At 37.2% G+C, this 16,518-nt stretch overlaps 2 protein-coding genes across 2 annotated transcripts in view; both read right to left on the reverse strand.

Annotated features, from left to right (window-relative positions):
• Positions 1 to 16,233, reverse strand: part of LOC146145704 (uncharacterized) — a 51,543-nt gene extending 35,310 nt beyond the window's left edge. Inside the window, exons 1-4 of the mRNA XM_083390653.1 lie at positions 15,883 to 16,233; positions 15,437 to 15,586; positions 14,626 to 14,793; positions 13,850 to 13,984 (exon numbers count right to left, since the gene is read on the reverse strand). Coding sequence (XP_083246779.1) covers positions 13,850 to 13,984; positions 14,626 to 14,793; positions 15,437 to 15,586; positions 15,883 to 15,961 — 532 coding nt within the window. The 5' untranslated portion in view covers positions 15,962 to 16,233. The remainder of the gene's footprint in view (positions 1 to 13,849; positions 13,985 to 14,625; positions 14,794 to 15,436; positions 15,587 to 15,882) is intronic.
• Positions 2,282 to 10,034, reverse strand: LOC146145707 (uncharacterized). The gene is made up of 10 exons (XM_083389677.1): positions 9,791 to 10,034; positions 8,088 to 8,225; positions 6,649 to 6,821; positions 5,829 to 5,980; positions 5,110 to 5,236; positions 4,742 to 4,842; positions 4,140 to 4,323; positions 3,922 to 4,027; positions 3,328 to 3,441; positions 2,282 to 2,596 (listed from the first exon to the last, which is right to left on the reverse strand). Exons 1-10 carry the CDS (start codon positions 10,017 to 10,019, stop codon positions 2,454 to 2,456), a joined length of 1,467 nt encoding a protein of 488 aa, XP_083245803.1. The 5' UTR covers positions 10,020 to 10,034; the 3' UTR covers positions 2,282 to 2,453.
• Positions 16,234 to 16,518: the final 285 nt, after the last annotated feature.

Raw genomic sequence — 16,518 nt, forward strand, 5'->3', positions numbered from 1 at the left:
AGTTAGTTACCAGCACAACGTTGTTAAAACATCCCGATAAGGCTAAATTTGAATGAATATCAAAGCACGTATATAGACGTTTAGGTAGCATTGTGAACGTTACGAACAATTCCTAGTTTATTTTCAACATACTAATTCTACGTCTAACTGCAGTCTCCAGCCATTATCCCTCAGAGGCTTAAGTAGAATGAATACCAAATCATAATATATAGAAGTGTAGCGCATTGTGAACGTTTCGGATAATTCTTTAATCAATTTCAACATCTTCACTCTACTTTAATTGCAACCCCCATCTAAATATTCTCCAGAGGCTTTAGTATAGTTTTAAATTACTAATACTTACGGAACCGAATGCAATACTTGGATTTTTTATGATTTTCGCGACATGCCGTGCCCAGATACTATGTTTAAAAACTGCCTCGTAGTTGAGCAAACAGCAACCCAACTTGGGATAAAAAGTATACTAAATATACCTTAACATAACTTTTTCTTCTTTAACAAATCTGCGATTTTTTCTCCTCAGTACGTGATGAGCGACCAATTAATATCACAGTGTGCAAAACAGACGATTTTAACGGTTTATGTTTTTCCCCGAAATCCAATATTGGTTAAAACACAGAAAAATACATTTCGTGTTCGCCATCTATATAGAACAGTAATGGAAACGACTTAAATTTAAGGATTAGTATTTTGATGTTATTAACAAACTTGAGTGTTTCCCAATTCTTTGTCGGTTAACGTTGTATCGTTAATTTTGCCAGGTTTCGATCAATAAATCGTAAAACAATAACGCTGCCATTACTCGATTTGATTTTATAAACAAAAGACACAATAAAATTTAAACTCAAAATTTTAAATCATTTGCGTACAGTTATATGACATCGCATAGACATAGAGCGTGATGTAATGTTGTGGGGTCGCACTGGAACCGCGATTCCATACCTTACAATACCCGGAGTGACGTAAGATGATGCGATAAATTAACTGTAGTACAGGACTTGCAATATTTTTAACATTAATTTAAAGATTAAAAAATCACATATTTGCTAAATTAATTATTATTATTATCATTGATGCACACAACGGGGCAAATCAGTCAGTTTTGTTTGTGCTGTAAATATTTCTAAAATGTAGTTGAATTGTGTTTAGCACATGAGTCAGGATAAATACAGGATACAAAAACAGCAAGCTGAAGTGTTGCAAACAAGTCATTTTAAAATGCTTAAGTCCCAGTCAGATAAGTCATTTGTAAAATGTCAAGTCATTTTGCCCAATAGACTGAGGATAAGTCAAGTCATTTAAAAACAATAACTTAAGTGCCCTTAAGTCAAGTTATTGACTTAAGTCACTAGAACACTGGCAAATTTGACAACACCACTTTTATCTCTTTGCATATATTGATTAGTTGTTGCGCTTTAAAACGTATCGCAGCACCACTGAAACAAATTAGACCGACGGTAGGGGGCAGGCAGAAACGACACAGCGTCAGCAAAATGCCACGTGACAGACAAACAGTGACCGCATGGTCGACCGTGCAGGTTGAAAAATGAAACATCGGGAAAACGTACATGAACGCTGCCGCGTCAAAAACAGCCTTTTCCCGCAAAAAGTCTGAAGTTCGCCGATACAGCCAAACTATTTCCTTGAGGCCTTTTCGTTCACAAGGGCATATAGTCGGCTGCATTGGTTCTTTAGTATTTTGCGGCAAGCAGGCTGGCTTGTTTTATGTTTCGCAATCAAAACAACGAAAAACATCGACGGCAAACAAACAAATTCATGCGCAGGGAACTGCGATAGGCTACGTGTTTTAAAGTTTGAGCAATCAACTCTGGAAAAATTCACGAATCTTAACCAACGGTATAGACGACAAGCATGTTTTCCTTCTTTGGCCAAGAAACCCACCATCACCACTCACAACGTTAAGCATTTAGCGCTTTTACATTATTATTGGTGCGATACAAGATTCGTGAATATTCAGAAGGTTCTAAAGTATCTTTATGATTCGGTAATATCTACTGTGATGAAACAGTTACAATTACCACGTCAATAGTTAAGTGACACAGCGTGCTACGACCAAGATCAGACGACAAATCACAGGATACAACAACGCTATTATGCACGGGTACTGCTTGTTAACTAACAAAGTTGTGTTTACCATTTAAACAGAAGTCGTGTGCAATTTAGATTATTTTAAAATTGAGTGATTTGATTGAAAACTTTTCGAACAATTAGTTTTGCAACTTTGAAAAGGGCGACGCAATTTTTGATAAATACGTGTGTACACAGCGGGCATTATGGACGGTGAATGCATTACAATGGCAGCCAAGTACGCTGCCAGATAAATAAGCGAGTACGTATATGTATTAATGTAGAACAAAAAGGGGGCAGAATCATGGTCGGGGGCGGTTTTAAAGGTCAGTCCGTTTTTGTAAGCTGGGATATTTGTAAGATCTCTAGTTCTTGCCTCCGGACCTGCTCCGTCGCACAAAGAAGACTCCAAGTGCGATGGCTGCCAGGACAACCACGAGGATCGCGAGTCCCACCAGAATCCAGATGGTTTTCGTGTCTTGTTCGACTTCTTCGGTTACACCAATCACTGTACGACAATCAATTCCAAGTTATAATCAGAATATTCAAGCCCATACATAAGTAAGTATTATTGCTATGTTTAAAATGAATAAAGAGTTATTCGAAACGTTGAACCCGCGAGCGATTCACAAGACAACATTTTCTCACCGGGCTTTCCTTTTCCTACAACCTCCAACCATTATGCTCCACAATTCCAAGTTAGTTTTATAAATATGCTGTTGCTATAAAAGGCATAGTATTAAGTTCTTCTGGTATATATTTGTTTATCCAATGATTCGGCTGCCCATTCAGAAATCAGGGAAATGACACACATGGATCACAACTGTCTTATCGCTTTTTATTTGTATTTTTTTTTGTGTCATTTTACTTTGCGTCTTGTTGGCCAAATGTGTTATTAAGAATGGCTTTCTAAATGGTTGGCCACAACGTTGGATAAACAAATATATACCAGAAGAACTTATTTTTAGTATACTATGCCTGGTAGCAACAGCACATTAATAAAACTAACTTGGAATTTTTTTGGAGCATAATGGTTGGAGGTTGTAGTAAGACGTAATAAGAATATCAAAGCCTATACAGAAGTATAGGTATCGTTAGTTTTATGGAGCGATAAAACGATAAAAATCTATATTTCCTCCCGATATATCAGTATCGGTACATTTGTGCCGATATAGTTCAGCCGATATTTACTACAAAATTATGAAGCACGTATGTCGTTCATACATCACAATTTCTTACCTAAGCATTTTCCCTTGGCGGTCTTGTATGTGGTAGTCGGGCACAGACAAGTCTGGGCGAGTTGGTTTTCCACAAAGCAAACTCCCTCTGCACAGTCCTTGGTGCAAGTGTCGTCTGTAAAGAAGGTCACATTTAACCAAAAAGTAGTTTTAGTTAGACTCGTGCCGCCGTTTAGTGAACGTACGCACAGAAAGACACTTTCGGTCTGAAATTATATGACATGCGTTTATTTTGGCAACCACGACACTTTTATTTTTTTGAAAAATCAAACTGAATGTCGGTTATAAAAACAATCTAATCGTGTTTTTTATCAGTAAAGTACTTTTTACATTTTAAAGTAGTTGAGAAAGAGGCACATCTGCCATTTGTACATACCGTTATTTTTGTTTTTAGTATAGTTTAAGTATTTATCAATATTTCGCAAAAATTTAAATATTTTCGCAAATAATTTATCAATATTTCACAAATATGCACAGGAAGCTTGTAGGACTATTTTCTACTATTAATATTTTGCAAAGATTTAAATATTTTTGCAAAGCATTTATCAATATTTCGCAAAGATGCGCAAAATGCATATAGGAATATTTTCTTTACTTGAAGCACGTGTAATAATGGCTTCTCCTGTTTCGGATTCTCCAGCGGTAGCTCGTCGCATTCTGGCGATCACAACAGATCGCTTGCGTCTTTTGCACGACGAGGGCTTTAAAAATAGGCAAGATGATATTTAAATTACTTTATATTAGCTCCAAACACGAACAACCGATGTTTGTTCTTCCAGCCAAGACGAAGATTGTCTTATTTCGACGACTTACCGGAGTGCCACAGCTTCCAGCTTGACATAGGGTGGCTTCAACGTGAACAATGGTTTCGGGGTTGGACGAGAAAAAGTGGGCCTGAAAGCCGATCTGAGCAGTGCCTGACACCCCGTTGCTGATTGTTTCCAAAGTTGAAAGTAGTGCACTCGGTGTAGCTGGTGATGTTGTTGGACACCCGCTCCTGACAATGCATTTCTTTGTTGAAACATTGCTCAAAAGTATACGGGAAATAAAGCAGTAACATTTAGCTATTGAAGAAAGATTTTAAGAACAGGGCAAAATGGAGACTAAGATATTTTATCTTATTTCTAAAATGAAAGTTCTTTTGAAGTAGGATTTATTGCTACCTTCCAGTCAATGTTACTTAGGCAAATCAATTATATATTGCATCGATTTATGTTATTATAAACTAGATCAGTCGGCCGGAAAAAGTATGATTGTCTTTTTACTCTGGCCTCCGGTCAGTTTCAAACTCTTAAGATCCCAAATTCGTTGGGATGAATTAAAGCCGTTACCATTATTTTTGACGCGCATTCGTTTTATTTAAACCATTTGAACTTGTCATTCAAATTTCATGCGTGTGTTGGTTGCAAACTTACGTTATCAGCTGCATTGTTTGGCTTGGATTGCCTTTTCCATACGTGTAGACGGTGGTAATGTATACGAACAGGCCGGAAGCGATCGTTTCTTTTGGTGACACCTTATAATACATTACAGCACATCTGTTAATATGGTAATATGTGACATTTTATTGTTTCTATTGTTCGATCTGCAAGTTTAGTAATTGGTAAGGCATTTACTGGGCAGACAAACCGCCTTGAAAAACAAAAAAATCATTGCTACAGCCTTAAAATGGTAAATTATGCATGTGTTGTAAGGTTAGTCTAAACATTGGTTGAATTGGTTTGGACTTTTTACGCCCAGTTTCTTTGTCGACTGAGTTTTCCTTCTCTTATTTTAATCTTACCGTTGCGTAAATCTTCTGTGTGGTTCCAACCGTTGACGGAAGCGGTACAAGGCCTCCTGCGTCCAAACTTAGGACTACTGTCAAATCAAGGGAACCTGACACTGCGTTGTTGTTTCCAGTAATAACTCTGCAATGTAATGTATAGTTGTTGTCTTCTATGGATCACCTCAGAACAATTTTACTGGCGTGTTATCGCTTTCATGACTTTATTCACTTCCTGTTCTCTTTTGGAAGGAAACACCTCTATCTTTTAAATGAGTTTTTCGGTAAATGTTAGTTTGTAAGAAATTCTGCTCTTTTACTGATATGCACAGCGAAAAGAGATTGTTGTCGTCAATTAAATTGGTAGAAATAGTACCCCTGGTTTCATGTACGGAATAAACAGGTAGTTTACTTATAAACTGTAGCAAATAATGTTCTTCCCTTTTCGCCTAAACAGCGTTCGTTTTTTTACTGAAAAGAAACAACAATTTTTTCTACAAACGTAAAGTGATTTAAGATAATTTAAGGGACCAAAACGTTATTTCAAATTTCTCAAATTTTTCAACGAACACCTAAAATACAACCTATCCCTAACTTTAGCTTAGATTTAGCAATTGCTACTAAAATGAAACAGTTGCCGTCTGTCAATTTTGTTCGTTTTCAGTTTCGCGAAAATTGGTTGGCCGTTACCAAGAGTTAACAACTATAGGTTAAATTTAAAACATCAGTTTTCTTACGACTGCGATACGTTAATGCCGCCCGAAGTGATGTTGGTGTTTTTGTTCAGAAGACAGGTGATAGGAAAAAGAGGTTGAGCTCCGGTATAGAACGACACAGATGGGTGTATGGTTGTCAGGTTCCAGCTTGAGAGGATGTGCGTTCCGTTGTCCTGTAACAATATCACAATTTTGAACGTATAGAAAGGCAATAAATGACCAGCCAATTTATAAATGCTTGATTACAGTCTTGGACATCTTCAGCTAACATTCTTGTTAGCGGAAGCACATCGGTAAATGATCAAAGTTTTTAAAGTTGTTCAGCTAAAATTATTATAAGCGGGTTTGGCTCAGAAAGCGTAAAGCTGTACAGTCTTATTAGCGTGTAGCATAGCAACGAAAGGCGTATGAATTTAAGGTGCTATTATTTAAAATATTGTGAACTTTCAGTGGCGCATTCTTCTTTTCTCAAGTAACAGCAGGCGGCGTAACCCTACAATCAATTTCTGTTGTTTGTACGTTTTAATGCATTGAAATTAAGCGTTCCAGGCTACTGTGCATAATTATTAATTTTGACACATTTTCATAATGTCATCAAGAGTGACAAAAACGATTTACAACTCGGCTAGGTACGAACGTCTAAAATATGCAACTCGACTTTTACTTTCAAATTATAAAATCAGGTTTTATTAATCTCGCCAAAATCTTCAGATAGCATTCTCACGTTACCGACCACTCGCTGCAGTCGTCGTGAGTTTTACGTTTGTGTATAACGTCAAGACCAGGACTACTCTTAACACCAATAACGCCACGAAAAATCGCTTATGCTGGTTGGACTTACGCTTAAAGCAGGACTACAAGTGCCATTGTATATCCAGTTTCCGCCTGTTACCGTAGCATTGCAGTCACCGAAAAACAGATCACTCGCTTTGGCAACGCCCTTGCTTACGAAGTAAGCCTCCACCGCTGTTACTTCGACTCTGCTTCCGATGCAGTTAACGGTCACAGGTTCATCTGTAACGTAATTTGCATTTTATGCGGTGCACTTCTACTGTTACAAACACCAACAGAGGCAAGCAAGCGGCTCGGAAATTATCCGTGCAATATCTCTGCAAGTAAATAAGATATCGATCAGACATTTTTCACAATACTCAAACCGAACACTAAAGTCGTGGACGGTTCTGGAGTGCAATTTTATGAAACCTCTTAACAAAGGTGCCTTTCTAATGTTATTTTTCTGCGTCCCGACAAAGTGCATCTGAAACCGATTTACAGTTTTGTTGAACAAATTGAAAATAAAAGTTCAACTATGGTAAATGATTTCTAGTTTTCATACATTTGCCGAAACCCTTCATTAATAGGGAAGTTATTGTGGATATTTTATTCCTAAAATATATTTTTAACTTTTCTAGCTTAAAAAAAAACGATCCGATAAATATGAATTCTTAATAAAAGAATAAGCTATACTCAAAATGATATTACGAAGTGCTAAAAAAGTACGTAACACATAATATTTAGGAACATTTAAGGCATAAAGAAATGCTAAAGCATATAGTTAATCAAATATGGTCGTCGCCCTATGATTCATATGTTGTAAAACAACTAATGGTGTAAATAAAGTTTTCGTACATGTAGAAATGGACTATTAATTAAATGTCTGCATGCTTAACGCGCGATGGCGAATAGGCTTATACTAACTTGTATAGTGATAATCGAACTGGTTAAGTGCGGCGTAGTCATGGCTTGGTATTAAGAAACATTCTTGTTGCTCAAATATACAATGGAGGTAAAATGTCGCTTTTTGGACTTATTTTTTGGTGCATTGGAACAGATTGACACATCGCACGTATATAGTTACTATAGAAATGATGCCATATTAAATAATATTTGCAGTACCGCTTGCTACTAATGCTGTCGATTATTTACGTTTTTTTTAAACTAAACAAAACTGTAAACAAAGTGGTAAAGTGTAATGACGTATTCTTCCCATTGGCCGGGAATGCCTGATATGTCAGTAAATGTTCAGGCCCAGTCGTCAGGACAATCATTCTCCCAAAGGAGACGATGCCGCCACATGGAGGTAGGGCCAGAGTTGAACTGCGCATCGGCAGAAGATTAACGTTTTAACCTTTTTGTTAATGCTGTAAGTGTTAATGTCAGTGTAAATAGTAGTATTAATTTTAGTATTTATACAGCCCAAAAAATCCAGTTTATACCCAGGAAAAAAATAGCAGGACACAGTCATCCGGTTAAAGACCACCGTCAGGTAAGTCAACTTACTGCAAGTGACTCCGGTAAAGCCTGCCGGCGACTGATCGTAAAGATTGGCTGGACAGACGCAGTCATAAGTTCCGTTCTGATTGGTGCAATTCGATAACGCCGAGCAATTACCGTAGCCGTTCGCACACTCGTCGTAGTCTGCAAAACGAACATGTTAATTTTAGAAATCACCTTTTGCTGCTTGGCATAAAGTATAGCATAGTGTTGCTCACCCAGCAGTTTCATTATAATCAATTGATCCTTTGACGTGCTATACAAGACATCTTCATCAGGATAATCATATCATGCAAGACAGATTTTTGATAAGGCGACAAGTTGCAACACATACAAGCAATAACGAAGCGTGCGCTTACAGACTCGCACCTAGTAGTGATGAAAGAAAACTGTCGCTGTTTTTGCATGTGTTGCAACTTGACGCTTTTTACCATTATCCTGCTCAAGGCGTCTTGTGTAGCCGAAACGTCGATTGATTATAATAAAACTGCTGGATGAGCAACACTCTGCTATACGTTAATATTAGGTCATCAGCTGAAAATCGTTAGTTTGTTCGGCAAATAAATCTTTTCTCTATTACCGGATTTAACATTGTTTTTCAACATTTTTTCAAACGTACCTTCATGCAAAGACATTCTTGCAGCCAAATAGCTTTAATAAATGTAAGCTTAATCTTTAAGTTTTCGCTATTTACCACCGCTTTCAATCGAGCAATCAAGCACCATTGACGCTTAGACCTCCCTAAACCTAGTTTACAACACACTATGCATGGATTTGTAATGTAGCTTGATAATGGATTGTAAAGCCAGAAATATCGCGTAGATAGCCACCATGTTGATTAAGACGTTTCGATACGAACTTGCATCATCTACACTCTTGCGTGGTTTCTTAACCAGGGGTACGTGTACCCTTTGGTGGTACGAAGCACCGTAGCAGTTACGACATGTACTGTGAAACTATGCGTTCTTAGGCATATTTGTGAAGAGTGCGTAATTTACGAAAAGGAATAACAAAAAAGGCATTATAAAATTGACTGATTGTTTGTGTGTTGTTAATATTGTTGAACTTAGAAGATTGTTTTTAATGCATGCATTCAACACGTAAGTTATAAATACACTTAGTTTAATTCCTTTTATTACAATCTTCCGTCGACCATCATAGACAGGGGATACGAAAACATTTCACCAAAGCTCAAAGGGTACGAGCGCTAAAAAGGTTAAGAAACACTGCTCTACAACATAGGATCAAAACAAGGGTGTGTAGAGCGTTTTTAGACGCTCTTTAATAGGGCCTTAAAAACGCCCTGGAATTTGACAAAGTTACCCGTCACTTTTAGTGTGCGAAATTATTTCCTATTGCTTAGTTATTTTTCACCTTTTCGTGAACTATAACGTAGGCACGAGGCCATTGAAACCAGAACTATATATTTAAAATAAAATTAAATTTACGTAAATGCAATATTTTTCGATTCAATGTTACGTTTTGCCAGTTACAAGTTTTTTAGCCTGAAGGCGCTGTAAAAAAGTGATTTTGTTTTGATCATAATGTGCAAGAGCACAAAAGCTGTTATCTAACACCTGTTACATGATTTCTGCGATTAACAATGATTTTTGCACTGCTTATAAGCTTCGTCGGCTTTGATCTGCACTTAATGTATGGTCACTCATTTTGGCTTTACATTTATTATTAAGTAAGAACTATTGACTCACCGTTAATCGACGTCACAGCAAATGTGTTCAGCGCGCTGGTTGTGTTATGCGCAACCAAGAGAGCGGTCAGTTCGTCAGCCGTATTCGAAGCTCCGGTGAAACAGTAGCTGATGATGAACTCAGACGTGGCAGTGTTGACAAGGTCAACAGTGGCGTTAACAGCAGAATGCGTGAACGAAGTTATTTCGTTGATGATGGTGATCGCCTGAAATGCACGTGGTTTTGACATTAAGAGAGAGAGAAAGAACTGGAAAATCAAAAGCCGCCAAGTGTAAGGCCAATATCCGCGAACCGTTGTATAGTGTGCTGTATACGTTTAGCGTTTGCTGAACAATTTTAGCTGCAGACTTTTGGAGTGCGCAGTTATGAAACCGAGGGAGGGTCTTGGCGCTACGCGAGAAACCTTTGTTTTTGAAGAATTCTAAGCATTCTAGTTAGGAATGTCATGTAGTTTTTAATTCCATATGATCGCGATCCGATACCAAATGACGCTATTAATTTGCTTGAACATGCACAAAGATAAAATAAAATCATATAAATCACATTTTTCAGGTTAAGATGTCAAAATTTGGTATAATCTTATCACGTAATACCCACTATGTGTGTTTCAAGATAAAAATCTCTGGTTGGATCGCAACACCAGGCTGACATTCCTATGTTAATTTGGTATCGGATCGGCACCGATACCACCCTAATATCGGACGAGTAACGATACTATACATTGAGTATCGGCTCCGATCAGATGTTATCGGGCATTCCTTATTCTATAGTCCTTTAATGTATAATTACTTACATCAGCTCCGGCGGTACCGTTGGTCGAGACAGCTCCAGTCACGATGAAAACCGCGCGGTAACAAAAGTTGTTGTTGCTGACTGTGAACAAAATGGAAAACAAATAGAGTTTGCAGTGTTAATTCCTTTTGCTATACTGTTCTTTTGCTTATTAGAAATGAAAAAAAGTTAACAATCTTCCATCAATTTTAGAATTGTAATGTTATTTCAATTAGTTATATACTTAAAAAGACAGCATAGCTAAATATATTCAACGTTTACTCACCAATACAAGAAGTTCCGTTGCCAGTGTAGCCTGTGTTGCAGGTGCAAGTAAAACTTCCAACCGTGTTTGTGCAATTTGCGTTAGTATCACAGGGATTCGCGGCAGTACATTCATCGACGTCTAAAAACAGTCACAATGATTTTTCATATTCATGAATACAATTAGTTAGTCACGTTCGATGCCCAGCTCAAAGGAAACAGTTTGACAAATCTGAAATCTGGCACAACTTAAAAATCGGTTTAAAGGAAATCTGCAAAATATAGTCGGATTCGTAACTCGAATAACTTCTTTGCAATTTTGGGTGGTTACTGATGGCGAATCAACTGAGAAACTTTTTTATCAACAATTGTGCTACGTTGTTGCCTAACCATACGTGCTAAATATAATCATCGTTTACTCACCACTACAAGAAATTCCGTTGCCACTGTACCCTGTGTTACAAGTGCACGTGAAAGATCCAACAGTGTTGCTACAGGTGGCATCCGTGTGGCAGTTGTGGGTGCCCGTAAGGCACTCATCTTCATCTGATGGGAAAATATGAATTAATCATTGGAGCATAATGGTTGGAGGTTGTAGTAAGACGTAATAAAAAAATCATGTTGAAAATGAATAAAGAGTTATTCGAAACATTCAAAATAAATACCTACTTCTGTATGGGCTTTAATATTCTTATTATGAATCAATCAGTTTAAGCTTGCGTGTGGTACTTTGAAATTATTGACAGATACTCGTGAATTTGAAAAAGTATAAAACCGAACAACTCTATTTTCACAGCGTTTGCTTTTCCCGATTGCCTCGGTTAAAATACGGTAAAAATATTTTCTTGTGCAATTCTAGACTCCTACTTGTAAGTATAAAAATGGCCGGTAATTGAATTGTTCCGATGGCGATATCCGATAGTTTGGGCTGCACTATCGCGGTTCGATACCAATTGTCGTCACAAATATGGTCTTTAAGGGCAATGATAATCATGTTAAGGTAAATAGGCCTAAATTTGCTTGAGCGTTAGAAAGTCTAGTTATCTTTGATTTTTCTAGTGTTTACAAATTTAACTTTTTTATTAGAAATCTCTACGTTGCATCGCAAAACATGGATCCATCGCCCAAATAAATGGCAAGATCGCCGATGTATTTTTTTGCATTAGGTTTGAGGTTTACGGACTTTATAACAGCCTTGTAAACAAGTCATTATGAAATGATGTCGAGTTCGTAAAATCTCAGACAAGTCCCAGTCCAAGTCATCAATTGCCCAACGCAAGTTCTAGTCAAGTCGTTATGAAAGCAAGTCAAGCCAAGTAATTACTCGAAAAGACTTAATTTGAGACAAGTTATAAAAAACAGTGACAGTCATTACAACTCTGCCTAATACAGGGGTTCTTAAACTTTTTTTAACGCGGACCCTTAAATTCTCTTTTTGCCTCGCGTGGACACGATAGGCAAAAAAAATCAAAATGACGTCTTTAATTGACGTCATAGTACAAATAGACTTCTTAGTCTGCTGATTTCGGTCCAAAAATGTGAACGTGGAATAGAGTCTAAATACAATCAGTGCAAAACCGTTAAAAAAAATGATTACTTCCTAAATATATTTAAACTAATATTTCAAATTGGCCTTCATAAACTCACTAAAACTAGTTCACGGACCCCCAAGGGGTCCATGGCCCCAGTTTAAGAATCCCCGGCCTAATAGCCTGTCAACATCTGTTGTACAACTTCAAACGCTTACCAGGTAAATTGGCAAATTGGAAAAAGTTTTTAAAAAATCGTAGAGACCCTTAAGCTGTGAGATTTGTCAATTAACGTATATAGTTGCTTACCTTCGCAAACAAGTGTTGCGTTGTTAAATACGTATGCGGCATTGCAAGTACACTGGTAGGAACCGGGGATGTCGGTACAATTGAAGGTTTGGGGTCCGCATATCGTTCCATTGCCACAATCGATGATGTCTGTACGAAATAAAACAGTCAACAAAACGGATCACAAAAAGCCCTGCCAAATAGAAACCGAGCCTCAAACGAGCTTCTTCCAAAATCGAACGTTTCGTTATGTTAGTACACCGAAAGTTATCGCAGACTCAACGAATATGTCGATCAGTCATCCAAGCAAGGCAGGGTTGGAAAACAACTAGTCTCCAGTGAGGTTCGAACTACGACCACCTGTAATACCGGGACAGTCGCTCTTAAAATTGAGCTACACAGGCTTAGAGAGAAGGGAGTCAAAAAACAACCATACGTCAATGCTCGCTACATTCTGAAGTGTGTGTATCTTTTATTTTCGTTAAACCAATATTGATTAACATACCGGTACAATTGACGCCGTCACCAGTAAACCCAGATGCACAAGCGCAAGAGAAATTTCCCGGGGTGTTGGTACATACTGAGCCGGTGGAAGAGCAGTTGTTCAAAGTCGAGTTGGCGCATTCATCCACGTCTAAAGTAAAAACAGGAATTTTAAAAAAGTGACTGGGTTGCTTTACTAAACTTAAACTAAAACGATGGCTGTATCAGTGAAAATACCTGGCCAATATGTTTATTTGGACCACAAACAGTATTGAGTGTTTTAAACCTGTATATCAACATAAGTTCGCTTGACATTAGCAAGTTATGCTTTTAGTAAATTATATTATGAAGGCCATGTACAGAGAAACGTTCTAAATAATTACTAAATCATTGCATCATTCGATGCTATCTATTAGTTTAGTTTCTTTAGGTCGTTTGGGTGCATAACTTGTTTTTTGTTCTGATAGAAAAAACGTTTTTATTATTAACGATTTAACGATAATAAAGGGATAGTCTTATGACTGAAAAAAAAAGCTTTTATCGTGACACCATATACAAAGAGCAACAAACGGGACAAACATGTTAACAACAACAACAACTCAACAGTATGTGTACACTGGAATTAATTGAAACCACGTTGATTGTATGACATGTAAAAAAGCCTATTACCCTTAAAGTAAATAAAACGTAGTAAAACGACATGTTTCTACGCCAAAGGCCTTACCTTCGCACAGCATTGTGGCGCTGCTGAAGTAGTAGTTTGCGTTGCAAGTGCAGAAGTACGATCCCACCGTGTTGTTACAATTCGCTGTTTGTGCTCCGCATACGGTTGAATTCGCGGTTGCGCATTCGTCAATATCTTAAACAACATATGCGGTTTGATATTTAATCGGTTTTCGGTTGTCGGATCCAGCTGCTCTGCCTGTAACGCTTTACGACGTACCAAATGGCAAACATTTAGCACGAGAGTAGACTTCATGCAATACATATTCATTTTACTATGTGGCGTTAAAAGATGTCACAAAAATACGCTTCATGGCCGATGGAAATGTATAAATCATTATAGGTACTAAATTTTGTAAAAAAATATACAAACCCTCCTACGGAAGATTGCGATACATAAGTTAAAACTGGCATAGTTGGATGTTATGGCATACAAGATACCAAATTGACATATGTATTTTTACAAAAAATTTTATACGATTAAACTGAAAATGTTGTATCAATAAACTATTCTACCACATATTTCGTGACTATGGGGCCAAGAAATCCTTCAGTATACAGTATTATGATTCTGTGTGGTGGGTTGTTATTAGGCCTATAATAGAGGCCAAACGTTTATCAATGCAATGGCAATTCAAATAAAAGAATCGCATTAAGTCACAATGTGGCTTGTCCAAAATGTCAAAGAAACAGGTTCTTAACCATTGCCGGTCAAATAGTCAAGAACCTTCTTAAAATATACGGTCGCCAAAACACTGCTGTAGCGGTAAATCTTACCTGGGCAGTTGGTCCCATCTGGTGTGACAGAGGGGTTATTAGAGTACGTGGCTGTGCTTTGGTTTTGTTGGAAACCTGACGGACAGGAACATTTGGCCACAGAAGGTCCGAAGTTCGTGCAATTTCCGTTCGTACCACACGGATTGTTGGTGGCGCAAACATCCGGGACTGCAAATCGAAAGGCATGTTTGCAATTTATAAAGAAGACAACCAAGTAGTTTTTCCGTACATATTAACCTTTTTAAGCTAAACGTGCTAATGTGGGGTAGGCACACCTTTTTACACAACTTCGACTTGTGAAGTGAAAGCCACAAGATTACATGTTGGAGATTTTCATGAAAGAAATATTTTTGATGCAATGTGACACCTATATTTTATCACCTATCCTAGCGCCCGTGGTCTATCATTTTTAATTATTGTCAAAAAATATGTATATAGGCGATAATATCAAAAAATACCCCGACTCGATTGCGCATCAGCGTCCGTTGAATGTTTTCTGCCTTATTTTACTTACAGATAAAACATAAAATCATTTCTTTCTTGAAATCTTTCAGAAATATATATTACGCCTATAAGGCATCGTCAGTCTCCTTATAGGAGTAATATATATTTCTAAAACATTTTAAGAGACGATTTTATGTTTTATCTGTTTCAATAAACAAACAGTCCGAAAAGGTTTGCATACGAAGACAAGAATCTTTCTTTTACATTTATGGTCCGCGGAAGACCCTTACTTTTCTAAAGTGTTTCAGCTCATTTCATTCATCTTCGATTGAACAAACATAAAAATAAAATGTCGTTTTCAACCTACTTGTAACATCTGTGGACGTAAGGAGTGCGATCACGTTCTGGGCTTCGGTGACATTGGCATACACAAAAGGGCCGGCCTGGATGAGTGTGTAATTTAACGGAGCGCCCGGAACACCAGCCACTGTCTGGTTGTTGTTGTATACGAAGAAAGCTGCAAAAGAATCGTTATGTTTGGTTTTCCTTTTCACCGGTCAAAATACTACAGTTTGCACTGAAAATACAACAGTATAGGCTACACTTAAAATACTGCAGCATACTTTAAAAATACTACAGTATGCACAATATTTGCCTAAAATTGTCCAAAAATTATTCGGTTGAAACAAATAGAAAATTCTACATAAACGGTACATGTTGAGAGTATATTTACGCAAAAGCACAAACCAAAGCAAAGCAAATCAGTATTACTACGTTTAACAACGAAAAAACATAAGAATGTTTATAACTCACCTGCATCCGTGTCAACAGCTTGGACGTAGCAGCATGCTCCTATCAAAAGAACGGCGAAAAGTAAGCAGGAATTCTGCATTGTTTTCTTCTTTTTCGTTTTGAATTCTCGTTTTGTTCACGGGCAAATAAAAACTTGCTTTTTTTCAAAGGTTTTGCTTGTAGCTGAAAAGTAAAATGTTGCGATAATTTTTCTCTAAATGTTTTTTTTTCGAAAAATTTTTCTGGAGAAAAATTAGAAGAAAAATTTTTTTGAACATTTTTATTCAAAACTTTATGTTCAACTAATTATTTGTAAAAGTTCCGAACAACAAAAACATTTTGACAGTCCAAATGGCCCACGTGCGTAATTTATAGTTTTAGAAATAAAGTTTCCGACAGAACTCCATTATTTTTCCCAGCTAAATTTCACAAAGCCGAATTTTCTAAAAATTTATCAAATATTTAACGGCCTTTACGTATATTTTAACTCATGAAACGACCACTAGCGGTTACTAATTCGCCAGGCTATACGGGTATAAACGAATTCTTGTCATTTTTAAATAAAACGTCTAATTTAACATTTAAAAAAATGCAAAATCTATTTCTTCGAAAGTGGGCAAAAACCGAAGCGCATTTATTAACCGTTCAAGTTGCAAA

The sequence above is a fragment of the Ascidiella aspersa genome, chromosome 5 (genome assembly GCF_963924565.1).
Source record: "Ascidiella aspersa chromosome 5, kaAscAspe10.2, whole genome shotgun sequence".
Taxonomy (NCBI): Eukaryota; Metazoa; Chordata; class Ascidiacea; order Phlebobranchia; family Ascidiidae; genus Ascidiella; species Ascidiella aspersa.

Coding starts and splice junctions, on each gene's coding strand:
- LOC146145707 (XM_083389677.1), bottom strand. CDS start 10,019: ATGTCAAAACCACGTGCATTTCAGGCGATCACCATCATCAACGAAATA. Junction 8,226..9,790: donor TGCTGTGACGTCGATTAACG/GTGAGTCAATAG, acceptor TTCGTTTTGCAG/ACTACGACGAGTGTGCGAAC. Junction 2,597..3,327: donor CGCCAAGGGAAAATGCTTAG/GTAAGAAATTGT, acceptor ATTGTCGTACAG/TGATTGGTGTAACCGAAGAA.